The sequence below is a fragment of the Lagopus muta genome, chromosome 8 (assembly GCF_023343835.1).
Source record: "Lagopus muta isolate bLagMut1 chromosome 8, bLagMut1 primary, whole genome shotgun sequence".
Lineage (NCBI taxonomy): Eukaryota > Metazoa > Chordata > Aves > Galliformes > Phasianidae > Lagopus > Lagopus muta.
In genome coordinates this window covers 19,422,266-19,449,656 of record NC_064440.1, presented here as the reverse complement: position 1 = coordinate 19,449,656, position 27,391 = coordinate 19,422,266, and the positions used below count along the sequence as shown (strand labels likewise).

Below are 27,391 nucleotides of genomic sequence, written 5' to 3'. Positions count from 1 at the left end.
AAACTGATACTATATGGAAATGCACTGAGAGCTACACCCTCAATTCAGTTGAACATAAACAGAACTTACTCAGAAGTATCACTGTACGCTGCTACACTTAAATCACATGTATCAAGTGACCAGCTATTTCCTAAACAGCATTCCATTCAAGCTATTTTAAAAATTTATTGTTTTTGACAGGCAGCCTGTTTTGAAAGAGTTCATTAAACACAAACATTTATAATGTTCAGAATATAAAGTTAAGAAAGCAGTTTCTTCCAAAGCTGTTGTTTCAGACCTCTGAAGCCTGTTGAGGGCTACCAAATGATCAGACAGACAAAACGAGGAAAAAAAAGACACTACTGTTAACCAGACAATGAGATGCTTAAGTGTTAATGGGTACAAAGAAAAAAATTAAAATATTCATTCTGACCTTCCAGGGGCCAAGACACCCTCTCTCCAAAGTTATGGCATTCCGAGGTAGTAGTTGCTCTTCCTTTACTCAAGATCAAGTGTTTCTCAGAGCACATTCAGTAACTCCTAACTGAATCTTATTCCACACAAAAGGAAATTGGTTATTTGTATGTTATTCAAGGAAGCCTGAGTAATTCACTGTGGTAGGAAAGACCTCTAAAAATAAGCCACCTCTCAGCAGATTCACTCCCTTCCTGTCTGGACTTGAATCACTTCACAATTGTGTGGAAGGACAAAGCTTGAGGATGAACTACAGAGAACTTCCGCAACAATACCACAGTTCAAATACAATCATTTTGCTCCCACTCTGTTTAAAATATTAAACTACTAGAAGGTAGAGCAAGCCACTGACCCATCAGGGCATGCCTGACCAGAGCTGCTTGTGCGCAATCTTCTGCATTTGTGGGGTTTTTTTTTTGTTTTTGTTTTTTTTGGGATGTAACCACCCTTGTGGTTTGGGGCAAGGTAGTTAATACTGCACTCAGCGATGCTAAAGAGGGAAAGCACACTCTTACCACCAAAGAGTATATTATCCTTACACATTCATGGAGGACCACTGAAGTCTACAGTGCTTATTGCAGTTGCTACAGATCCTCAGAAATGAGCACCAGGGGCAGGAGGCACACCAACATCTGACACCCATGATTCCCACAATCTCCTAGAGCTCCTTTCCTCAGAACAGTGTTTGGCTGTGTGAAAACCTAACCACAGATTTCATCATCTCCAATCTATTCTAGCAGCTGTGGATAGAAAAATAAGTCTCCAAGGATGAGTAAGCTCAGAAGTTCAGCAGAGGTTCCTGAACAGGATGCTACTTAGATACAGCCATCAGAGATAAGACTAGGCCATTTTAAGTGGTAACTGGTGTTAATGGGACAGTATTATTTGTTTAGACTGGCATTCCCTGAATGTTAAAGGTGGAGATTGTAGAAAAATCTTTCTGTAAAGAGCTGAGTATGAGGCTCTGTGTATCACAGAAGGCAGCTAATCATGTTTTTGATAAAGAGTATCCTGTATTTTCCACAAAGAGTATTCAAGTCCATAAAACTGAAAAAAGGAAAATGATGAAGAGTCACCTAGAAATCTTTCAGCAATCTTTCAGATAAAACCCAATTATAATTGCACTCTAAGAAATCACTACATCCTGCTGCATTTTGTACATTAAATATGTTAATAAGCCACAAGTGGCCTGTTAAACACATGAATACAAGTACAGTTTCTTAAAGCAGTACAGCTAATACAGAAAATTACTTTTCTACTTAAGCAAAAAGCAGAAAAGATTGTAAATTCATAGAACAATATAGAGATATTGAAAATTTTTATATGTATAAAAATTAAAATAGATCTCTCTCCCTCTTACAATATAGCTTTAGAACTTTTACCAAAAGCCTCATAAGCAGTATGAATGTAAATTTATCTTCCAAGGCGCTGCCTAGATTTGTGATAGCAGAAACCCATTTCTTGCAAGTGGGATTCAATAGGCTTTAGCATTAAGATATTTTTACTATAAAGGAAAGAAGCTCATAGCTCCCAGTCCTATCATTTCTGGTCAGCTGCACAATAACTGAATGTCAGTATATATTTGTTCATTTTCCAAGCTTATATTCACCTCCTAATACATGTATTTTAATTGCAGCTTCATAACTCACATGCAGTTATGGTTTGCCAGAAGTCTGTAGTCAGGAAATTTTCATTCTCTTAACTAAAAGGAAGTATCACAGAACAAAACAAACAAACATGAAAAATAGCCATCCTCAATCATAATTTTTGCACTTTTTATTATTAATCAAAGAAATCCTAAATTCATAAAGTAGTAACAGTGGTAAGAAATACAGACCAACAAGTTAGGTTGCTCTTAAACTGCAGTACTACATTTTGGTTATAGAGAAACTACTTTTTTCTGGAATTAAGTTCTCATCATACAAGAGTTGAAGTGTGTATGCACAAGACTTCAGTTTCTGCTTTATTTATGCTGTGATGATACTGACATTGTTGCCCTGTAGCATTTTTTCCATTGTACCACTGATAATAAGTGTCTGTGGTCACTGTGTAAGGATTTTCATTACATTTTAAGTTATGAGAATGGTATCACTAATCATTTCCTCATATGGGCTTTAACAAATCAAAGATATATGAATTTCAGGATAAGTCACATTGAACACCACAACACAATACATAACATAAAAGCTTCCCTAGAGAAAAATTATTTGCTTTAGAGATATTAAATGGGATAAGAACTTACCGTTGCTACTACTTCCATTGCTAATATGTTTTCAGGGGAATTTTCTCAAATAATTTTGTCTGTTTTGAATACACTGCTCACCATACCTGAACTGCACTTTAGGGAGGCGTCGGGATTAGTACTTACCAAGGTAATATTACCTTGAAAACAAAGAAGTGAATTACACTGTTCTCTACCCCCGACTAACCAGTAGAGTTATTTTGTGTATTGCATAATTTTGCATTCTTACTAAAAGCAAAGTTCCAGTCTCCCCAAAATAAACCACACCAAACATGGAACATTTCACTGCAAACAAAAAGCACCATAAAGCTTTACTGTGGTCTCTGACTGACCCCTGCAGTATCTGTGACACATCCTAAAATTTCATAAAATTTGACATTTAAAATTTTTTTTGCTAAAGCTCCCCACGCTTTCAATATGTGGCCTTTTTAAGAGCATCAAAAACTCATCAAGTCAGTAAAATTATTAGAAACATTATATTAGTGATCAAAGAGCAAATGATGCAGGTATTTTTGTTTCAAAACAGCTTTAAGCATACTTTTAAATTCAAGATTTTAAACACAGGAACTTATCCTCTACTCCCCCAGTATTTCTGATAGGACACTAACACCTCTAAATGCTTTACAGAAAAGTCATATACATAACAAAGGACTTTGCTTTTATCACTTAAAAGTGAATTTAAAGGAAAAAAAAAAAAACCTTTTTTTCCCTTAAGAAACCTCTGATTGGATTTATTACCCTACACCAGGACTTTGTAAAGCACCTACATGAAAAATTTCTATAACAGATGTTAAAATAGATCAATAAATAAAAGAGCGTATTTAAGCTCGTAAAGCCAGGGCACAGAACTGTAACTCAGTTTCTGCAGGGGAAGTGCCACAATCAGCATCTATTTCTTAAAATTAAGTGCAGCCACTAGAGCAGCACCTTCAGGACACCATTTTACCATCTGACAGTTCTATGGAACACCTAAACTTGTGCAGCTGCCATTTAAAATGGGCAATACAAGTGCAGTACAGCACAGGCCAAGCCAACAGCATACCTTGAAATCCGCAGAATATTTTTCCAGCTATGCTTACAAAAACAAACATATTGAAATCTTAGCACAGCAATGTGTTGATTGAGTTTTCTCAGCACGAATACCCAAGTACACACAGTGTAAAGAATAAAGACCTTCAGCTGTATGTTCTCTAGAAGAAAAAGTTTTTAAGGGAACTCAGACATAATCAATTACTTAAAGTGATTTTATCCATCTGCCTATATAAATTCCTTATAACTGCTAATGAAACCAGAGTAAAGCAGAATAATTTAAAACCAGTGCACAGTATGTATGGGTGCACTCTTTGCAAATGCAGGCAGTAACAGCAAGCTTGAGTGTAAGACAGCAACACCTGCAGCATGTATACAAATTCCAGTGGAAACTCCACCTAAGTTACTTCATTAGAAGACATGAAATAAGAAATTAATTTGGAAGCCCATAAGAAAGCAATATAGTAGTGTGTAGTCACACAGTCAAAATAAAAGACTTTCCTTTTTGTCCAAACTAATTTTAAAGCATTATTCCTATGCTTAGGCTACAACTGTGCTTGCATTTCATTATTAACACTTAAAATATTAAATCCCTGTTCTGCATAAACTGCAAATAAATCTGAACTCACCTCCCAAAGTGCTTTGAAGTCCTTCTGCTCAATTCGAAGGAGCTCGCTATATTCTCTGGTAACGATGGTAGCATGGCGAGGAGTGTTATCCAGAATGGACTCTCCAAAAGCAGTTCCTATTCCCAGAGTGCATATTGTTACAGCATCCTTTGAATTAAAAAGGACATATTAAAGACCCATAAATCCTGGAGAATTAATGCCACATTTGCTAACAGCACCACCTTAACATATTTTAGCAATTTTCTTTCAAAAAAATTTGGAGTACCAAACAAAGAAAGCTCACAATATGCTTGTTGGTAGCACACAAAGTTTCAGTGTGGAAGCAAGAACAACTTCTGTTTTCTATGACCACTAGTTGGATGAGAAATATCTGGCTGCAAGCAATAACCTTCACCTCTGGAAGAAAGTTATGATCTCTGTTTATCTATCTTTAAATATTCTGTAAAGACTGCTGTGATGACAAAATCCTTTAGGAATATCAGAGTGATCAGAAGGTAACTAGTGTCAATAAGGCAAACTTGGAACAAAAATTCTTGCCCAGTATAGTATACCTTCATCAAAAAGGAAATTTGTCTTACATTTTCTTAGTAATAAGAATTATTACAATACACTCTTCCATTCATAATGATTTGCCTGTTGATTAAAAACAAAAATCAAATTCACATAATTCAGGTATTTCAAGAAAACTATTAAGCTTGAAAACATCCTGGAGTAAGTCTGGAGTAATTGGGATGATCCTAAGCACACAGTAAAGGCCATTTCAAAAGATCTAAGAGCACACACCATTCATGTGATAGAAAAATATCTACTTCAAATCTATTGGCCAGGAACTCCTATGTGACTGTTCCAGTATAAATCAAGAGGCCCTGCAGGCAAAAGCATTAGACTACTAGAAATTAAATACCTTACTGAATAAAGGTCTTTAGTTACATGCCCTATTCCGTGCTTAGAAGTGGGTTTGTTCCTGAGCACCACACTGTAGATAAGCACAGATCTCCTAAGCTGGACCCTAACTGACTGCCTTCTCAGTAATTTAAAAACAAAAGTAGAAGCAGCATTAAAAATCTAAACAGACGTAAGCTGCAGTTTTCTAAGGAAATAGTACATGTGTTTAGACAAATACATAAACAAAAATATGCTAATTTTACTTGATATTTCATTAAAAATGTAGATTAATTCTAAAGTATAAGATTCACATAATGGCTACAAAAAGAGAAGCAGAACATGTTGTCATTCCATCTACTCCTTCATCTTAGATGATAATTCAGAGAGATACATAAGCATATTTCAGCATCATTTGTGTTTAAGAATTGCACTGTTTTCCTTTCAAGTATCTAATAAGTGGTAATAGGCAAATGTTATTAAGATCAAGTTTGTAGCTTTATAACTGCATTACTAAGACAAATGTCCATAATAGTCCAGTTCCCTGAACCACATCAAATTGCTTTTGCAGATATTACCACATAACATTATCTGTACAAGAAAACAAAATCAAGTCTGTTTTAGAGAAGATCCGGGAAGAATTTACTGGCTTTCAGAAACATACTTTCAAGGAAAGCAGATATGAACAGGCACTGTCTGAAAAAATATTTGCAGTGAGTACATAAGAAAAGGGTGCCCCTAGAAATAGGCTACAATACAGGTGGAGCACTAAAATTATGCTCAACTTTATTGAGAAAGTTCAGATAGAAGATTTGTTCAGGGCAGAATAACTATCAGTTTCCATTAGGTGGATTTTAAGTCATGTTTACATCTCTAAACTTCTTTCTCCCCTTCTTCTTTTCCCCTGCCTCTGCACCCCAAGCAACTCCATAGAAAACCTTCACTTTTTTGTTTCTTTACAACTTTAAAGAATATACATGCAGAATAGAAAAAGAGAAAAGGAGAGAGACTGGTTAAGGAACCACTTTCTAAGAGAACATCTGATTAGGCAGCTGTTCGGCCTTAGAAGTTAACATTGAGAAGCATTAGGTGAAGGAGATGGACCAGTCCTGCCCATCTTCATTAAAGAAAAGTTCAGGCTACTATCAAGTGAAAGTTTTTTTGTTTTTTTCTCCTCCACCCATCATCCCTTTCCACAGAGATGCAGTTCCTCAACCAACTAAGGAGCAAGCCCATCTGCCTTCCTGAAGGCTTCAGAGATCTGTTTTCTCTCTGCCCTTATCTTACACATCTTTAGCCTCCTAGGGAATCAAGTGTGCATTTCCTATTACACCTGCTAACATTACACTCAAGAATCCCCTGCTGTTCAGTGAAGACTTCAGGAGGATTGCTGGCAGCTCAAAACTCAGTTTGCTGTTGCCCTCCACAATCCCAGAAGCAGCAGGAAGTTCTAGCTGGTGGTAGCCAGCTAAAATTCAAACAGTTCTTTAAAAGGCAGTATTAAAGATTTAAAAAGATGAGATTGTTTCCATTGCTTTCTGTTCTCTGAACACACTGTAAAAATGGTACCATTCAAAGCACAGGCTGATCATACATTCAATTTCATTATCACTAGCAGGTAAGATACACGGTGACAGAGTTCATGTCAGCCATCTCCCCATCTCACCCCAAACCAATCTAAAACAAAGATTTTGTCCAAGCATTCTACAGCTATGGATTAGTAATTTAAGGTTCTGCACGATTCCATCCCCAATCATAAGATACATCCCTTCATACTCTCTTCTCCTGACTCATGACTCTCTACTTTCTAACCTGACATACAAAGCTTTTGCATTCTAAGCAAAATCATGGTATAAGACAGAAACAAAGAAAATTTTAAAATTGACTGATGTTAGAAAGAAAGAAACAGGGTGAGGGTTTTTGCTGTAGTGGGATTTTTTTTTTTTTTAAATGAAATTAATACTAATAATATTTTGCATTTAAAGGGAAACTGATGGATCTGGTTGTAATGAGATGGAAAGCATGGCAGTGATGGCAGGGCAGCAAGATCCAGACTGCAGCAAGTTCGGATTTACTCGAATGCAGCCATTGTGGGCACAGAAATAAAGAAACTACCTTAGGAAAGCCACAGGTACACAGGAATCTCCAGCAAGACTCCCTCACCTCCACCCAACCCTCAGATGAGGTCTGGGAAGGGGTGGATCCTGGCTCCACCCCTCCCAGTCACTCAGAGGCATTGCATGCACCTGAACTCCCCTGGGTTGCCCCTGCCTTCCCACCAGGTGTTCAATCACTGATTCAAGCTCTGACTTAGCATTTTCACTATACTTGCTGTAGCATTTTTGTGTTTATTTTTAATTTCATCACTTTCCCATATTTTCTACTTTTATCTCACTTCTGCACGTGTCCCTCCAGGACTCCATATAATCTTGATGTTTAACTGGAAATTTGCAAAAGCCAGCATTTTGAAAATTTGCTTATTACTACTTTAACACAGCTCAGCCTGCCTTCAGCAAAAAATCTCCCTTCATAACAGAGAAGCCAAAGGATACATGTGAAAGTAAATTAAATTTTCTATGAACTGATCTCCCTTCTCCATAGCCTCCACTGCAAAATGTGCTTCAGTCCCAATTCAGAAAGGAAATCTTTATTATTCACTACTTTTAATGGTAACACAGCAATATCCTTCCACAGTAGAACTGCAGTTTGACAACACATTAGGCCATCCTCTCAAGCAACAAAGTTATTTGCTTAAAGGAATCGTTACTCCTAGAAAGACTGGGAACAAGTTCTCCTCTAGTTCCTAATTTAAGTATTTGCAGATCAGATTAACTGTACTGTAATAACATTATTTCCATACATTCCCATCTAATCCTATAAATGCATCCGCAACACCTCAGTCTTTTTCCTAGGGTGTCTGGCAGACAATCAAAATTATTTTTCTAGATGTTCTTTACATAAGCTAAGTTAAATCAAGATAACCACAATGCTGTGGAGCTCAGCACAGACTAAAACACCTGGCTTCTCACTAAAGTCTTTCTATCCACCCAATCCTTGTATTACAAAAGGTAGAGCAGTTATCATGCTTAAACAAATAACTTAAGACTTCACATTTACACTTCACTACAGACTGCAGTAAAAACCTATGTCTCAGCTTCTTGTAAGTTATCCCTAAAATTCATAATGCCATTTTACATTTACAACACAGCATTGCAAGGACTGTCATCTTGAAATCCTTTCCCTCATTTCCACTTCATCTTATCACATACCTTCTTTATTCTCAGCTTCAGACATGCAGGAAATTCTTTCCTTTCTCATACAGACACTTGTATCTCTTCTTCATGGTCATTTTTTCCAACAATACCACTAACTTGTTTGGCTTTTGATCCTCAGCCCTCTGCATTTTCCTACAGCTGACAGCATTGTACTACCTAAGCACTCATAGCTCCTCCTTCAAAGCTTAGCTAAAGAAGGCTAATTGTGAAGTCAGTACCTTGTGTTTAGCAGTTTGGTCTGCTTCTAAAATCTAAAATCTTGTCATTTAAAAAAAAAAAAATCTCCAAACAGACAAATTATCCACAGCCCTGAGCATGCACTGAATCAGCTGGCAAACTACAGCAAAACCACAGATTAAAGTGCTTTTTGATCTTTGTCCTTCTTTTCATTTCTTCCCAGAAGAAATTTCCTCTAGTATCAGACAAGCATATAAATCTTTATCATTTAGGGTAAAAGTCTCTGAATCAAATCCAGTGAAACAACACTGAGGAATCTGGCAGAGATGTCATACTGATCTTTTTGTCATGCATTTGTTCCCAGCTTTATTCTGAGACACTACTCACAGTCATCCTTCATAACCTGTTCATTTTCAAAGTAAACCTTAAAACGTAAGCAAAGATGAGGCAGTTGACAGCGTTTGAGACAACACTAAACTAGAAATATCTCTAAAATGAACTTATACTGCTATATATTTTGGTAGATAACAGTGACAAGAATTACATTCAGAATCTGTTCATAACTGAGGGCAGTATCTCTAAACAGAAACAGGCTGCCAATTCTGTTTATTTTGAAGGGTACTTACTATAAACATTTCATAAAGATTCAGTATCTACCAGGTTATTTGTTAAAAGTAAAATGAGGTAAGACCAAGCATTTCATTACACTTACCTCTACACGTGGTAGCATGATACTACCTTAAAAATCAAAAACCTCACATCCTCCTCTTCAGTCTCTTCTTGACTATTCAACACCCAGAAAATTTGAAAATATTTTGTACAGAAAGCAGATCAACCACCATTCAGGATACACTGGGTAGGTGATTGTAAAATCTATTATAACACCATATATAGTAAATAATACAGTATCGCCCCATTTCAATGACAAATTAATTTATTGCCATGATCATCAGCAGCCAGCATATTTTACTGCCTCAGTGGAACAGAAATAACAGTAACAGAGAAATCTGAACTAGTCGAATTCTTTAAGGCATTCAGTAAACAGTTTGATATGATTTTCAAACCAGCCATTTCAGTGCTTAACAGCATCTGTACTGTTCATTATGTATTCTAACACTGCCCTCTTGTGACATAACACAGCTCTGCAAGGAGTCAAAAAGTTCTTCCAAAGTGAGATGAAATTCAGAGCTTATCTATGAAATCCCAAATGTTTATTATTGAATTAATAAATAGAAAAATGCCTCCTATTATGTTAGAAAACCCTAGGTAATGTAAGCATTAACACTGTTTACATGTTTACAAGTTGGTCCTTAGCAGCATTACTAACATTTCCTGCAAATAATCACAGGTGTCTGGACAAGCTTATACACACCAAGATCTTCTATGAAGATATGTTTCATTAGCTTCACTGGAGACTTGATACAATCACACATTTAGATACACTTTCTTGTGCAAGATATGTAACTACATGCCTTGGTAAGAGTAAAAGCCATTGAGATACTCCTAGTAAGGATACAACACACAATAACTGACTGCTTTCAACAAAAGACAGCAGCCGATCTCCAAACACAGCTTCATAAGGAGTTAGAACATATTAGCAGCTATACAACATTTATTCTCAAGCTCAATGAAAGACAAGCTCCCTAGGTAAACAAACACCAGTTAAAGGAGGAAGTATTACCTCATTTCTAATAAAAAAATATCATTGTCATATTTACATTAACACTATACTCAATATCATACAATTACAGGGTAACTCAAGCTGCAAAAAAAAAAAAAAAACCTCAGGTCATCCATTTTAACTTCCACAGACTTTAAACATCAAAAGTTATAGATCACAAATAACTTTTTAATTAATAACAATTTAAGCTAATTAATAAGAATAGCTTCTCTTTTTCTCAGGGATACAAAATAGTATTTCCACAATTCTACTTCATAAACACATAAGCCTAGACAGATTTTTGTAACACTAGTATGTGCAGAAAACTGAAGTAAAAATGGTCCAGGAAGTTGAAGATGATGCAAAGGAAGCTTAGTAACAAGCAACAAAGGTAGATTAAGGTTTAAGAGACAGAGCAAGACATGCACTGAATAGAGAATGAAGGCGAGCCTTTATAAAGACACTTTGTTATGAGCAAGATTTCCACTGAAAAAAATATTTAAAAATAAGACCTTGTTTCTGGGTCAGAGCATTGCTAAAGGCAAACAAACACCACAGGAAAAGCATAGGGCCTGGATTTCTAGGCTCAGGAGAACAACATGTCCATGTCCTGGAAAATAGCAGAATGAAGCTTCTAAGTCCTACAGGTACCCAGATTAAAGAGACCTTTCAAGACTCAATAAACCCCACATTAGAAGAGCTCAAAATCTCAGAAAGACTGTCCACTACAACTACGAAGGGACAAGAGCCAAAGTTGTGGATCCAAGTTTCTTGGTTCTGGATGTGAAATTAACAATTTCCAGGAGGCACTCAGTCTCTTCAGGCCAGCATGATAAACAGGCATAACAAATGAAAAGCTCCTGTTGAAATTTGGTTAATTGTTGCCAGTTAAGAGACCATAACCAGATTAATGAAACAATAATGGAAGTAAAGCAGATCTGAGTTTTATTTTCTTTCCCAGAACGCTTCTGTGAGGACAGCTATTTATTTTCTAGCAATAAACAGCATGAACTAAAACAAAACGCAATCCCTAAAGGCAGCTTTAAACCTCTACTTGGAAGGTGTACTTTTGAACACAAGATGATTGAGAAGCCAACCTGTGAGCAAACTTGAAACCTCCTATTTCTTGGCCAAGACTCTGTCAGTGAGACTATTCAGAGCTCTAGAACCAATACATATGGTTCATAACCCATGTGTGACTGGTAATGTATCATTTCTGGTACTGACAAATAGTTAGATTTAGCTCATCTTCAACAGGTGTGGAACAGAAGATGGAAGTTGCCGGGAGAGTTGATTATTGGCTCTGCTGTATATTCCAAAAATAGGATGAAATCATTTGTTTTGCAGTACCACCAATCACTGATTCCATGGATACACAAAGCAGCAAACAGCCTTTATCACAAGCAGCTGTCTCCCAAGAACACTTTCTCTTCATAGTGGTAACAGCCCATCTAGGTATGCGCACCACAGGTTAAAAGAACAAAATGAGGAATGGTGTCATTAATAGACTAATCCCCTTCAAATATTAGGAATTATTTTCCATCAGCATTAGTGCTATTTATGGCACAAGAATAAAAAACAGCAATTAATAACAAGCACAACTTGGCCAAGGTAGCTTTGGCTCCTTGGAGCTGCTATTAGAAAATGCATTCCAGGACAGATTACAGGCATTTGAGCACTGGTCATCCATTCCTAGCTAGGACAATGCGAGCAACTCAATCTATCAGTGCTGAGTCCATGGAGCTACAGCTTATTTCCTCCATCATCTGGGTTTGCAGTAAGCACAACAGGAAAGAGAGTAAGTATTTCAAACTCAAGAAGGACTGGCACTATCCCAGTGAGGGAGCTAAGGTATCACGAGAACAGGACACACTGGAGCTGAAATCAGGACAAGGAGCAGAAAAGCAAGGAACAGGAAGGATATGGCAGGATAAACAGAAAATGGGAGCAAAGCCAGAGAAAATACTGGGCTCAGATATTATTCAGGGGTCCCCACCCATACAACCTCTCCAGCATTAGAATGGTAAGTGTATGAGCTGCTCCTTCTAGCAGTGAGGCTGTATCCTATGGCAACTAGACAGTGGTAGAGTTCAGCTCATTGTTCCTGTGAGAAGGAAATGAACGGTTTAGAAATTACTGCACAATATAATTTCCATAACTAGAACTACATGAACTGTATTTCTGTAGTTCCCTGTTGGCAGGAAAATGCAGTGAACCTGAATGAGCAGAAAAAATATTTACATTTCTTAAGAGGCTGAACTGCTCAATCCTCCACCTACTGCAACAAATCAACACTCCAGATTCTTAACTTTCACATTCAGAATGTCATGGGGATACATTTGTTTCTCATTCAGTAAAGAGTATTTGTCTTAACAATGGTGCAGTGCCATCTCTCGGCAAACACCAGATAATATTCCTTATTGCTTCTGACTTGCACAGAAGTGTCTCAAAGTCCAAATATCACCGACAACCAGGCAATGTGGAGAATTGGTCAAACTGGGCTAATTACTCTCTAGTAGGTCTCTAGGTACTGTAATGAAGAGGTTGCTAAAAAAGTTACGTGAAAGCAACTCCTTTTTTTATATCATTTTACTGGAGGAAGTTGAAAGACCCAGCATTCACCCAGTGCCCTGATTTGCATTCTAATCCAAATTCACCAGTAATGCTGCACTCAGCTAAGTGAGAACTCCAGTTTTCACCAGTCTACCATAAGAAAGAAGCCTTCCCCAGTCAGTTGAACTTCAGGCAAAGAATTACAACTGTATGTACAGACAGGTGCACTCTGTATTTGAGGAGGCAGTGTTACACTTCATGTGCTTAGTAGCTAAGCTATACCACTAATGTGAAGGCACACTGAGTCATGTCATACGATGGAACGATCCATTTCTAAGGTTTCGAAGCCCCTCCCAAGCTCTGAATCCTAGGACAACTCTAAGGCAGGCACTACTACCTATCCAAGAGCTCCCTAAACAGTTGAGGGGAGATACTTTACTGCTGGGAGAAGCACCAATTCCTAAGCCAGATTCATCCAGTGGTACAAAAAAAAAAAAAAAGAGGGCCAGCAGTCACCACTGAGTTACTGCAGATATCCTTCATACAGCTGGTTTTTTGAGAAAACATTTCTACTGCTTTATCCAAAGTTAAAAATTGATGTGGCACATCAAGCTACTTGGAAGAAAGCACATACACACATATATGTGTATCAATCTTTATTCCATAGCTACATTGATCAAACCCCCTTCAATCAAAGTAGGTCTAAACCTTAACTATAATTTCTCGCAACACATTCTGAGACACAATAATATAAGTATAATTTGGGTAATGGATTTTTTAAATTGACATCCTTTTATTGGAAACTATTCAAAACTCCAATTTCTGTAAAAACAGGAGCGTCAAAATATTGACTAATCACTTGCAAATTGCTGGTATTTTACTCGTTCTTATATTTCTTTACACTGAAAATATATTTCCTCCAGGTTCAACATAGCAGTTCTGATACTCCATTATTACTTTCACATCTTTCCCTTCCTTCAGGAGAGACTGCAGTATGCTGCTAGACTGCGCTGTTGGTGGGTTTCTTTTTAACTTCAAACCAAAACTGAATTATATTTCTTGGGAATCAACAACTCACACCTTTAGTTTAACTGAATACAGCACTATGAGAAAATACTAGGACTCCTGTTTCATATTCACATGCAGATCCCTTTCCAGAGCATTTCATTCCAGCTTTCTTGAAATCAACGGCATGATCTGCCTCCATAGAGAAAAGGACCACTGAGGAAAAAAAATCTCTGTACAATACATCCCATTGTTTTCTACCTTGACATAACTCCTAAGCTCTTATTGTACTATCAATTGGATGGTTTTAACGAAGTGTTTTACCTGGTGGTTGCTTGTATCAGAAACCTTCACATCCAGTGATCCTGTCAGAACAGCATACCAGTTCGACCCAATATCACCTTGACGGAACACTGGAAAAAAGAAATACTGTAAATAAGAGGTATCACCTTACATATAGCAACATTATCAAATATTTTCCCTCATATTGCTATACTGCTATAGTCACTGCTGGCAGTAAAATATTTGCCGTATCAGACTATTTACTTGTCCAATTGTATTTCCAATGACACTGGAAAGTACACATTTTAGTAAAGTGATCAAGAGACTTCTGAACCAGTGAAATCACACATCACTTTGTTCTTTTCCAGTTTGCTTTTTTTTTTAAACTGTTTAGTTAACAAATAAACAATAACAAAAAAGTTTTCTGAAAAATGTACCCTTGAAATTTAGAATCTTCAAATACTACCTGCACTGAACTGCCCTCAGAGTTCTGGCTGAGAAACAACTGCAGGACTTTGACACTCAGATATTCCATCAGTGGGATTACAGAGCATCAGAATTCCTATTACTCTAACCTCAGTGCTGTGTACATAAAGAATGTCAGATTTATCTGAAGGGGTCTCAGAATTTACCAAACGTTGCTTACAGAAGTTTTCTACTAGCTACACCCCTGGTCTAACTCCAGCAATTCTTATGTTTCTATGACAAGGCAATCACTTCCACTTCAGCTTCACAGACTCACCACAACTGTCCAGCTTTATCTGCACTTTGATCACCTGAGCAAGCACAGAGCTTTTGCACCCTACAGAACTATGAAGTTCTGCAAATGTTGTGATTGAAAGCATATGCAATTAGTGATATGCCTCAGTGATATAAGTACACAAAGTACATATATTAAGGAGATCAATGATACATTTACAGGGGAAGAAGGAGGCTTAAGTGCAACAACTGCTGCTAATCTTTCAATGAAATGGTGGCAGAGTCCTAAATCCAATGATGTGTGTCTTGTTACCATAGATTCACCACATATTGTATTTGTAGAGCAAGCAGAACTTAGTCCTGCCTTCTCCCATCACTAAGACTGTAAACATTTTTACAGCCATTTACAGCACTGATAGCGCTCTCTCAACAATCTCCTAGAAACAATTCTTACCTAAACATCAACTTTACCTACTTAAAATAAATCATTACATGAAGCTTTCTTACATGTGATCCCCTTTTCCAGATTTTCATAATATCCACACAGACATATCTGCTGCAGAAGGTTTGGATGAAATTTCTCAAAGGCTTTCACTTCTTTCAGTCGTGTGAATATTATATCTACATCTTCACTGGAACGTTCCAAAGGTCTGCAAGACAACAAAAGGAAACCGTTCTCAATGGCTTTATCAGAGAAACCTATCCATCTGCATGTACTAAATTCACAAATATTGACATTAGAAGTCACACCATAATATAAATTAACTAAAATCATTTTACAGGTACATAATGAAATCCTTCCAAGGCATCCTACTTTCAGTTATCAACTTTAGCACGATTGTTATTATCTCAACATAGAAGTCCCACTGAGCACAAAATCCTGCTGTAACACTATCTATGAAAGTCCATATGATGGCACAGTCTACATCCTGATAAGCTTAGAATCATATACAGTAAAATATATACTATATAATATATATGGTACAGTCTATAAGGGAACAGATGCATAGATGCACAAACACACAAAAAGTCTCCAGAACCAGTTCCAAAAACTCATGCTCTCTATCTGGGTAAAATAAAATCTTTACAATTCAAATTCAGTCCAAGCACTCCTTGGAGCAGGAATTTAGTGACTTCTTTTTGGAATGACTTTAGGAATCCAAATCTTTGTCTCATGAAAGAATCCCAAATCCTCTTCACATTAAGTCTCTGGCTCTTACCTCTCTTATTAAATTAAGTCAAGCAGGGATTAAACGTCTACCTTCATTTATACTCCAACTTACCCTTATTAACTACAGATCTGAATAATAACTCTCTGGTGTATACAGTTGCTTCTACAGCACAGTGATATCCTCTTACCACTTCAAACTACAGCAGCTCCTTTTTGAAATCTCTCCAGGAAGATATTCACCTTAATCTTTTTTAAGCTGACAGGTACTAATAAACATAATTCTCTTGTCAAAACCCTTTTAAGATAATAAGAAGGTGCAGCCAGCAAATAGAATTAAAATCCATTTTTACAAGATCCCTACCCAAACTACAGTAGCACTTGGAACACTGCAATCCTTTTTGGACTCTCAAAATGAATACGCAAAACCCAGAAAGGAGAAAAGGAAATCATTCTCCATATATTCTCTTTTCCTAGAAAACCCCTTGAGGCTGTTTCACTCATACAACTGCTCTTAGAAGATTGAACAAGTTCACCAGTTTGTCTGCATAGAATTGAGTGTAGGATCTTAGTGTTCAGCATTCCTTAACTGCTTAATGCCATTGGATGGTGGGAAAGTCAAACAGAATTAATCATAAAATAGACACATCAGGTTTTATAAACTTAATCAACATCATCCAATGTTCTTGAAATATGAATGCTGGAATCCCTTCTACTTTTGGGACTGCCAGAAGGACAAGATCGGGGGCTTACCATACACCACAGAACATATAGCTTTTTTTATTCTGAGAGTTGCTGAAGGGACAGGGTTTCCATCTAGTTCAGATTAAGGTGACAGTAGGGCTTGCTTCCCTTGATGCAGAATGTCACATCTTGAACAGATCAAGTGTAGGAAAAACTTGCTTTTTTGACAAAACTGCTTCTTGGCTCTGGTAACATGAGCCATCACAGGAGGGTGAGCATTCTCACATGTGGCTAAGCCATGCTTCTCAGGATTTTCAACACAAGCACAGCAGTGAGAAACTAAATTCCATAGTTACTGAGAAAAATAAAGTAACATGTTCTTAGTGGCTAACTTCAGCAAGCAGTTGAGCCACAGTGCCTTGTGGTTGCAGATGTTACTTCCACTTGGACTGCAACTATGCTTATGCTCAAAAATCTGGATTCCTCTTTCTGTCCAGAGCATGTCTGCACACCGGCCATTAAATGGTCACTTTGAATACCATAGAGTTTTCATACCATAGAGCTGCAACACTTGGAGAAATCCTCAGCACTTAGGAGTAAGGAATTACCTTACACTAGGTTCCCTAAATTGAGGCAGCCCTTAATCTTTACTAGAACATGGAATTTTGCAGGTGAAAAACTTCAGATTGGAGTGCCATAGTAATATTCAAACTCATTTCTTTTAAGAGCTTATAATCTGTAACAATGAGACTTGTTTCAGCAGGATAGTTTTACTCAGTGAGGAAATAGAACAGCAATAATAAAATACTGTAGAATCAATTGCTTCTCAACACTACAGCACCCCTATCCTCTGTGCAGTGCTGTAGGGCTTTATGACTTTTAAATTCTCATTGAGAAAGAGAAGTCTAAGAGAGGGATACCAGCATACTATCAAAATACTTTAGACTTCCAGAAAGACTGAGGTCTTAACTATAAACAAAGCCACTTGTAACATAAGCAACGTCCATGCAGGTGCTTACTTCCATGGGGCAGAAGGCAATTCACTTCTCAAGAGACACTTAGCACATGTGATGGTAATATACCAAATCCATGTTTCCAACATTTGTTTTCAGCATTCACTTCAACATTCCCTTGCTCTCTCATAATGAGGCTTTCAGAAAATCAGTGACAGTTCATTTCCTTTGCTTGTCATTGTGTGACTTCAGGATTTCTGGTTTTTTTGTTTGTTTGTTTTTAATTTCCTCTGTAACACAGGTAGTCAAAATTTAGTTAAACCCCTTTCCCTAGGATTCTTACACATACATATCCTTCCGGAAATAAAATCGAAACTAACAAATCAACAGAACAACACAAGCAAAACTTGGTTTCCAACAAATCAGAATAAATTTCTGATGTTCTGCTACGCAGAGTCCAAGAAATGCCATAGATAATCCTGACCTATGTGGGCACTGACTGACTACTCAGTTAAATGCAGACTGATGGTCTATCAGCTTCTGTCAGACAATTTCTTCTGTCTTCCTCAGTGACAGGCAGTGCAAGTACTAGAGTTTCCCCTTCACCTACACACTCATTTCATAGTATTATATCACTCAATTATACTTGCAGCTTCAATCTGTTTGGCCAAAGCAGTGAGTAACTATTAGAAAGACAAAGCAATCAACTATGCTTTATTTCTTTCCTGCCCTACAAATTCCGCATCCTTCCAACAAATCAGTTTTTAAAACTGGATAAGCAGTAGAATGGCAAACAATGTATTTATTAAGCATTATATTCAAAAAGATTTAAAACTAAAAATGAATTGTTTGAACAATACACTGATAACAGGAAGCAAGAATAGTGATTTTCTTCTACCTTTACACCCTTGTTAAAAGGGCAAAATATTTCAAGGGAAAAAGAAACTACAAGGAAGTTTTCATCTTTCAATTCTTAAAAAGTGTATGCTGCACTCTTTGCAACTAAGGTATAACTTGCTTTAACTGAATTAAGCCTTCAACTTTCATAGCTCAGCACTGGTAACATACCATTTGATTGGAGATGAATGAAGTTATATTAACCAGCACTGCAACTTCATAGTAGTCAGTAAAAGTACTTTAAGATAAAGACAAACTATGGGATACACTACAAGTGTATTCAGTGGTGAGTGGAGATAGGACAAGGGGAAACGGCTGGAAACTGCAGCATAGGAAGTTCCGCACAAACATGCGCAAGAACTTCTTTACAGTGAGGTGACGGAGCACTGGAACAGGCTGCCCAGGGAGGTGGTGGAGTCTCCTTCTCTGGAGATGTTCAAGACCTGCCTGGATGCCTACCTGTGCGACCTGCTGTAGGGAACCTGCTTTGGCAGGGGGGTTGGACTCGATGATCTCTGGAGGTCCCTTCCAACCCCTACAATTCTGTGATTCTGTGAAGTGTATTTCAGAACTGAACAACATGCACAAGTAACAATACACTTTCATCCGAACTCTGGCCACTATCATTCACAAAACAAACTACACAAAACACATACTTGGTCGTTTTGGCTTATGTTATTAAAGAAAACAGATATTTCATAATTAAGAAATAACACCATGTTTAAATTGACCTGCATATATTTTTGAGAGCTGCTGAATTCAAACATGAAGTAGAAAGTTAATTCAGGAAACATTCATTGAGGAAAAGATAAAGTAGCAGGAGCAATAAGAGGCACATTCAAGTACGGCAGAGAAAATACTAACAGAGAACAATATCACAACAATGTAGGAAAACATAAAACACAGATAAAAACAGCACCACCCTAGATGAAAGAAATACTAACTACAGCAATTAAACAGATCAGTACATGGGGAAAAGTACAATACAATGACAGAATTATGATAAGAGAACTAACACAACAGAGAGATAACATGAAGGAAAGGAAGATTGCTCACCCATACCATATCAGAAGATTCTAGGCTCACAGAGAAAAACTTTACCAAGGAGAGACCTCCAGGAAGAAACCGTTCCTCACTGGCAGTCAGCCCTTAAATGCTGTCTAAGAGAGGTGCAGCCAGGCTCCACCCTTTCTGGTCACACAGCTGAATTGCCTTCACCTGTGCTCCCAGGGCTGACCAGGTTCTTTCCCCAGGTGCTCAATCAGTGCTTCAGGCCATGACTCAGTACCCATACAAGTGGCTACCTGATTGGTGTGCTACTCTTGCAACTGCAGATGTTGTCTGCTACAGGTCAAAACTGGAAAACTATATAAACTGATTTGCTGGAATTATTTGCAGTTAGGATTTCATCTCTCAAATGTTGATTTTGAGCAGAATGCTGTATGGCATTAATTATATTGTGTGTTAATTTTCTATTTTCATTGAAAGTCTCTGGTTTTTGTTAGTAAAAGTGGGATGGTTGTTGATGAAAAAATATTCACAAATGGAGTGGTTTTGATGTTTTTACATATTCTATAAATAAATATTTTGCAGGCTAAGTGTCTTTTATAACAGAAGCTCATATTCCAGCAGAGGAATAAAGTATCAACAAACCTAGCTCATTGAAACTGTGTTCTCTAAGTCTGGCAACCACTAGATATTCATCAAATATTTGCATATGGCCAATCTTCTTCTTTTCCTTCTCTCTATTGTGCTGGTCCTTTTATCATTGCACCTTTGTTGCAATGTCTTTTCTGTTGTACCAATCTAATTGCTGCACTGCTCCGAAAGGCTACCAACTAAAACTGCAGATATCATGCTCTAGTGGATCTATGTACATATTAGTTTGTTCTAGTGAGCCATGATAATGTTAATGTTAGGGTTATTGCTTCTTCTGTGTTGTAATACGCATGCACAGAAAAGGTAAATAACTTAGTACAACCAAATGTAAGAAATTGAGGCTGGTATTGCAGGTACTAAATCTCTGATAGAAGAGAATGAAACAGCTAGAATTTGTTCAGAATACAACTTCTGCTTTTACTATGAGCTATTTTGACATTGCATACTCACAAAAATGCAGAAAGCAACAGGTTTATGGCAGGCTACACTAACAATTATTTTGGTCTTTCTGAGGAGATGCAGAAAGAAAAAATACCTTCTTATTCATCAAAGGCTGCACCTTTGTACTGGACTAGAAAATGAGGTGTGTGATGTGGAAATACAAACTTGTTATCATTCATCACTCTCAGAAGTTTGCACCTTTGCGAGAGTGCTAGCAAGCACTTAGGCTACGCCTAGACTGTTCTTTCTCTTGGTTTCTACATCCTGACGCTTGCTGTAGGTACTGCAAGGCAGGCATGAGCTAAGCATGCACCTGCTCAGCCATGTTGCGCACACACAGAAAAAATGCACAGTGCGTAAGCCAACAGGAGCTGCAGTGTACGTCTGTGATTTTGTCCCAAACTAAGAAAATTTATCAGTCTTAAAAAGATATATTTTAAGAGTAAATTAAAACATTGTCCCTAAGTCTAAAATATTCACTCTATTGCCTGATTGTAAGTCTATATCCTGTTATCTCTGAGACAATTACAAGTTGTGGAAAAAATAATTGTCCTTATATTTTTACAATTCTTTCAGAATATCAGCTTTTTATTCTAGTCCATCTGCACATGTAGAAGAAAATACTGACTGTTAAGCACGTAACTTACATCTCAAAGACATGTTATGATGAGCTACGAGGCAAATTCAAATCTGTTCCTGTTACATAGCTTCAGTCTGAACCTACATTCAAATCTATGGGAGCTTGGCTTAAAGTATAAATCTTAACTATTATCCTGTACGCATTATTGTGGTTTTGTTAAAAGTAAATCCACACAAGCCTAAGGTCTACCTTAGACACACAAGCTCAGTGGGAATAATATGTCTGTGAAACACCTATTCATATTTAAATAATTTATAAGCAACTGAGCAAAGATCATAACATTCATAGCACAACAGCTGCATGCTTTGCTCTGTGATCTGCTCCTCCAGTCTGCTAAGGCACTGAAGGTTGTATTTAATAAGATGAAAACAGGATGTTGCAGGTAGCTATGAGATCCTGGAATCTGATTTTTGAATGCTGTGCATCATTTAAAAAGTTTGTATCTGAATCAAATTAAAGCTCTTGTTTGAATTCAAAACTCTGATCAGGCCTAGAGAAATAAGAGCTATGTAACAAATACTTTATTTAACAAACAGTAATTATATGTTGACATTGAAATGTTCTGGTTAGGCAATCTTTTGTGTGAAGGAAACCATGACAGTAGGTTAGGCATTGTTCCTAAGCTAAATGTAAGCACTTGCATAAATCAGCAACCACCTTTTATGTACGTGCAGTTTGGACATAGAGAAGAATTTGAAGACAGTAGGTGTGCTTTTGCTCCCTAGGAAATCAGTGACAAGGCAACTTTCACTGTCACAGACACAAGGACTGGTTTCCTGAAAATAAATATTACTTACATCTCCAGGTACAAGCGAGAAACATGGTTGCTCGCTGCAAATCATTTCTTTGTCCTGCAAATACAGACAGCAAACAGTTTTCTGACCTTTTGGTATTTCCTTATGTCTGCACTTATGACTTCATCCTGTGCAATGTATTTGATGTGTAAGTGCTGATCTTTGGCTTTGATGTCAGTTAGCACATACAGGAGTTGCATGGTTGAAGCACCAGAGTTCCTAGCCTATATACAGTACCCCACACAGTAATAACATTTTGCCTGAAATGTTTTGGAAGTTCTTGTTACGCACGTGCTCTCATTTTAGATGATAGTAAGTCAAGTTCAGCATGTGACTTTGGGAAAAACATGAAGAACGTATGCAAAATACATCAGTACTGTACATGAAAAACTTACTGCATCATAACCATTCATTATGCATTTTACTATTTCCATTTATAGTTTAATTCTCCTTTTTTTTAAAGAATGAAGTTGGATAATACACATTACATGACATATACGAATATATTACATGTATTTGCCGAGGCTCTCATAAAATTCTAAAATACCTCAGTTTTCAAAACACATTCGTATAAATTCATTAACTGAAACATATTAAAAGTACCCTAAATATTAAATAAAAAGATGTGGTTTCCTGCAGAGAATTGACTCATTAAATGACCCTGAATTTGCAGAATCCACACCTAGCTTAGAGAAGCTTCAAGATTTTTTTTTTAAACAGTTAGAAATTGTATAACTCAAATGAGTAAGTTGATAGGCCATCTATAGGAAAAAAATACAGATGTGTGAATTAATTTAGAGTGCTTTATCTAATAGTGCTTGGACTCCTACAGTACTTTACCGACATAATTGTAACAGTATTTTTTAAATGGAAAAACAGAAGAAAGTATGCATACGTAATTTAGGATTACAAAACAAAGCACAGCAGGACCTAGAAAAAGCCTGCAGTCTCTCCTGCCCCGGGTTTCTCCCGCCTCCAGATTGCCTTCTGGAAAGATGGATCATAGTAAATAATCCTTCAGGGCAATTGGAATTGATTCTTTCCACTTGTCAGGTGCTACCAAATTGTATCAACTCAATGAAAGGGAAGAAAAAGTTTCATCTTAACAGCTCCAATGAGGTTACCGTTACAACAAAAGTCAGTGTATCAATTTTACATATACATATATAGAGAATCACAGAATCATTTAGGATGAAAAAGACTTTCAACATCAAATTGGCAGATTCCTAAATGAAATTCCTCATTTATACTTCCTAGAAATAACACTCACAACCCAAGGCTACACTTTTCATTAAGCATGAACCCCTGAATTTCATTTTACAACCTGAGTCGCCATGTGCTGCATGTGAGTATCCTGAGAAATGTGACAGTACCACCAAAGTGCTGAGGCTTGCACTCTGCTTCTTCACACCTGAGCAGCGTCAGTTTAGAGTGAAGAATCAGGCCCTCCACTTCACTGTTTATTTATGGCTGGGTTACCATCACCACTTCTGTTCATATTGACATCTGGAGTGCTTTCAACACTTACACGCATTGCTTAAGCTCTAAGAGGTTTGTAGTTCTTGGGTTTTTTTAAGTTATGCACCAAAGGTGGGGGTGGGGGAGGCTGACTGGACAGTGTTTCGGTAGACAGCAAGTTTCAGCCCCTCACAGCTTGGTGCTGGGAGTAAGGAGAACATTCCTGGTCCTGAGAACACCAGGAAGTCACCTGGAAAACGCAGAACTGATGCAAGGATGTTTCTTTCTGTGTGCATAGGGGCACCCCTGGTGCCAGAGGTTGGCTGCTTCGGCACCCAGCCAGCTCTGGAGCTCTGAGCAGCACTGTGTGGCTGTGGCCTGCATTTCTCTTAAATGTTTCCCTAGGCTATGCCACCGGCCTCTCTACCAGAGGTGGCTGCCCCTGCGGGAGCCTTCGGGGCAGACGTGCTCCCCTCACGTCCTCCTACCGCCAGCAGCCGCGCACCTGCCTGCGCCACGGGGCGCCCAGACCTTCCCCCCCGATCGTTAGGTGCCTGGGGCAGGCAGGCACTGCGCTGAGAGGGGCGCGGGGCGCTGAGACGCGGGGCTGTGCGGTGAGGCGAGTGGCAGTGCGGGGCTATGAGGTGAGGCGAGGGGCAAAGCGGGGCTGTGCGATGATGCGAGGGGCAGTTCGGGGCTGTGCGGAGATGCGAGGGGCAGCGCGGGGCTGTGCGGTGATGCGAGGGGCAGCGCGGGGCTGTGAGGTTAGGCGCTGCGCGGAGCCGTGAGCGAGCGCAGCGGGCCCGCTATGGCGGGCATGGCACATCTCCGCCCGGCAGCCTCAGTTCTCGGCGCCACTTCCCAGCCCTGGCGCTCCCTCTCCGCCGCCACGTGCACCATTTTCCGGGCAGCGGCGCGGAGCGGCTCCCCCGGGGGCTGTCCGTCGCCTCCGCTGCCGGGAGCGTTCCGAGCCCTTCATTCTGCCTTTTCCCTCTACCCCGCTCGGCTTCCTCCGGGCATTTTGCTTCCCACCTGCCCGTTCTTATGTAAGGCAGCTCTTGATGGGGAGCAGGGAGGACCATCACGCACACACGCGCACATACATACATACACGCACGCAGCATCCCCCTGCAGCCGCTCTTGTGAACGCGCCCGATACCTTTTATCCAGGCACGCGATCCACTCGCCAGAGGACGCGGAATGGGAGGTGTGAGCGGCGACCATGTTGGACAGGGCTCAGGTCGCCGCACACCCGGCTGGTGGCGGCGGCTGCTCCCCCCTCCCTGCCGCCCGCCGGTCGCTCGGTCCGTCCTCCGCCGCTCCCAAGCTCCCTCCCTCCCTTCCTCCGCGCGATGGGCTCGCCCAGGGCCCCGCCGCCTCAGCACGGCAGGTAGCGCGCCGGGTAGCGGCCCCCGGCGGGACCCTCGGAACGGGGCTGGAGGGGAAAGCCAGGTGTGATCAGAGGAGCCTCTATGAGCTCCCCGGTGGGCAGCTTGAGCCCGATTTACCGGCATCCGCCTTTGCCTCACCAGAGGTGTCCTTGACAGGGTTATGGGAAAATATACAGCATTTAGTTAAAATAAGCAGCTCAAGCATATTTCGGAGACTTCTCCCCCGTGGTAAACCCGCACCAGCTGGAAAGAACGTGCAGTCTACACCTCAGGGCTTTTTTTCTCTTGAAGTCTTTTTCCAGCCTGGGGTGCTCATCCAGTCATTTGCCATGAAAATAAAGGCTCTGGTTTATTGCAGGTGAAAAAGGATCAGGGTGAATATGATCTGAATAGGATTTAACAGCTAGAAGAAACGTGGCATACAGCAGGAGAAAGGTGAGTGTAGTGTACAGTGAAAGCCATCCACTACTTTCTGTTGTGTTCCTGTGGCCTCCAAGACGCAGGTGTTTTGAGGATGGTGAAGAGCATGTGTGACTTAAAAAACGATGAGCAGAGGAAGGAATGCAGAGCTGCAGGTCTCCCTGGCTGCCAGGTTTTGCAAAGCTCTATGTGAAATATTTTCTGCAAAATATTTCAGGATATAGATTGTATCTTCCCATGTAATTTGTGTATAACCATAAGCTTGAGCTTACAGTCAACACAACCTGCCTTGAGCGCGTGGGAGAAGGATGGGAAGCTACATGAATCTCAGCAGGATGTTTTGAGTTACATGCAGATGACAGGAAAGTAACACTCAAACAGTGCCCTCCTGCAGGCTTATAGCTCCTCTCTGTTGTACAGTGGGGACACAAATGATTCATTCGGATGCTGATATTAGTGATTTCCACAGTTCTCCGTGGGCTATCTTCTCTGCCCCCTGTTTTGCTGGACTAAGTGTCATTTTCTTGCATACATGCACTACTTTACGTTTTGCATCTGCCTTTATTGATCTCATTTCTGCCACAGCTCCTTCAGCACTTTAACAGGGATAAATGTTACTATCAGGGAACTGAACAAAATGATGAAATAAATCTATGGAAACATACCTAGAAATCTCTTGTGCTGAAAGGACATGGCTAAGAAATTGGCAGAGCACAGAGAATACCACAAAAGCCAATTTTGTCTTAAAATGATTAAGGTGAATGCATGCCAGAGGAATAGAGGAGACTGCCAGTCCCTGAGATCAAAGCTGCAGCTCTTACTTTGCTATAGTCCCTGGGGAAAATATGAGAAATGCTTGCATCTGAGCAATCAATCTACTGGTGGAAAATTGATACTTTCATTTTTCAGCATGTTTTTGGGAACCAACAGAACAAGAGCTTCAAATCTAAAAATCTCTTAATTCTCAAATTAATGATTTATAGCATATTGTGTACATTACAGGTGAATCAATAAAGCTCACTAGTTTTGTACTTCCATTATAAAATATTCATCGCATTATTCCACATAATTACAGTTTTCCTTCCAGAACAATCATACAGGGCAGTTCTTACTGCTCTTTTCCCCCTCAACACAGCTTAAGCTGCAGTAGATGCTCAGTTCTCTTAAATGGCATCAGGCCTTTGAAAGAGCCCAGCAATCACTTCTAGCTAAAGGCCTTTTTATCTTTTCTCATGGATAATGTTTCCCTGACACAAACAGCATTACTTATACCAGTACCAGCAGTTTTGTGCATGGCAACAGCAAGCTCACTACAGATGCTGCAACTATTTAGTGTTCCTTCAAGCCACCTCTATAAAGTCCTTTCGTACGTGCATACTGTTTAACGACCCAACCACTAGAGGACAGGCTAGGCCTCCAAAAAAACATCAAGGAGGGGTATTTCCTAGGGAAGCGTATGACTGGATGAAAATAGTGTGAGTGTGGCAAGGCAAGTCCTTTGGAATATTCTCCTAGGTTGAAACCAGTAAAATTTGTGCTCACCAGTAAATCTGTACCGTTGACCAAAGAACCTTCCTGCCCTGGGATAGTCCCCTGCAGTTGCCAATTCTTTGGATTCAAGAATGCAGTGCATGTAGTCAGGAAGAAGGTTGAATGGGCAGGCAGTATGCAGTGGGCAGATGCTGCTCAGATATCTACCATGCTATGGTATACTTGTCATAGAAGACTTCAGTGTTTTGTGGATTGTGCAAGTTAGACAGGCTCAGAGTTAGCAAGGAATTTTGAGTATATCCATACTCCATTTGGAAGTGTCTCAGTTGGAGAGCAATTAGAGCAGAACAGCCCAAATATACCTCTGGTACTTGGATTAGGAATAATCATGTGGTTTTCTGTTTTAGATGACAGAAACTTATGAAACAGGGAATAAATATTTGATTGATTCAAGTATTAGCCTTTGTTGATCAAACCATCTGCACAGAAACGTTAGGACCTCCTGACTA

At 39.1% G+C, this 27,391-nt stretch overlaps 1 protein-coding gene across 3 annotated transcripts in view; it reads right to left on the bottom strand.

Moving 5' to 3' along the window:
* The window catches only part of RAPGEF4 (Rap guanine nucleotide exchange factor 4), a 144,530-nt gene extending 119,632 nt beyond the window's left edge, over nucleotides 1-24,898 (bottom strand). For 2 of the 3 annotated variants that reach the window (XM_048952744.1, XM_048952745.1), the window contains exons 1-4: nucleotides 24,740-24,898; nucleotides 15,394-15,536; nucleotides 14,230-14,318; nucleotides 4,354-4,500 (exon numbers count right to left, since the gene is read on the bottom strand). In XM_048952744.1, the coding sequence (XP_048808701.1) occupies nucleotides 4,354-4,500; nucleotides 14,230-14,318; nucleotides 15,394-15,536; nucleotides 24,740-24,804 (444 nt within the window). In that variant the 5' untranslated portion in view covers nucleotides 24,805-24,898. Of the gene's footprint in view, nucleotides 1-412; nucleotides 511-4,353; nucleotides 4,501-14,229; nucleotides 14,319-15,393; nucleotides 15,537-24,739 lie in introns of those variants that run through there. The other variant, XM_048952747.1, reaches the window with a different exon arrangement.
* Between the last annotated feature and the right edge of the window lie 2,493 nt (nucleotides 24,899-27,391).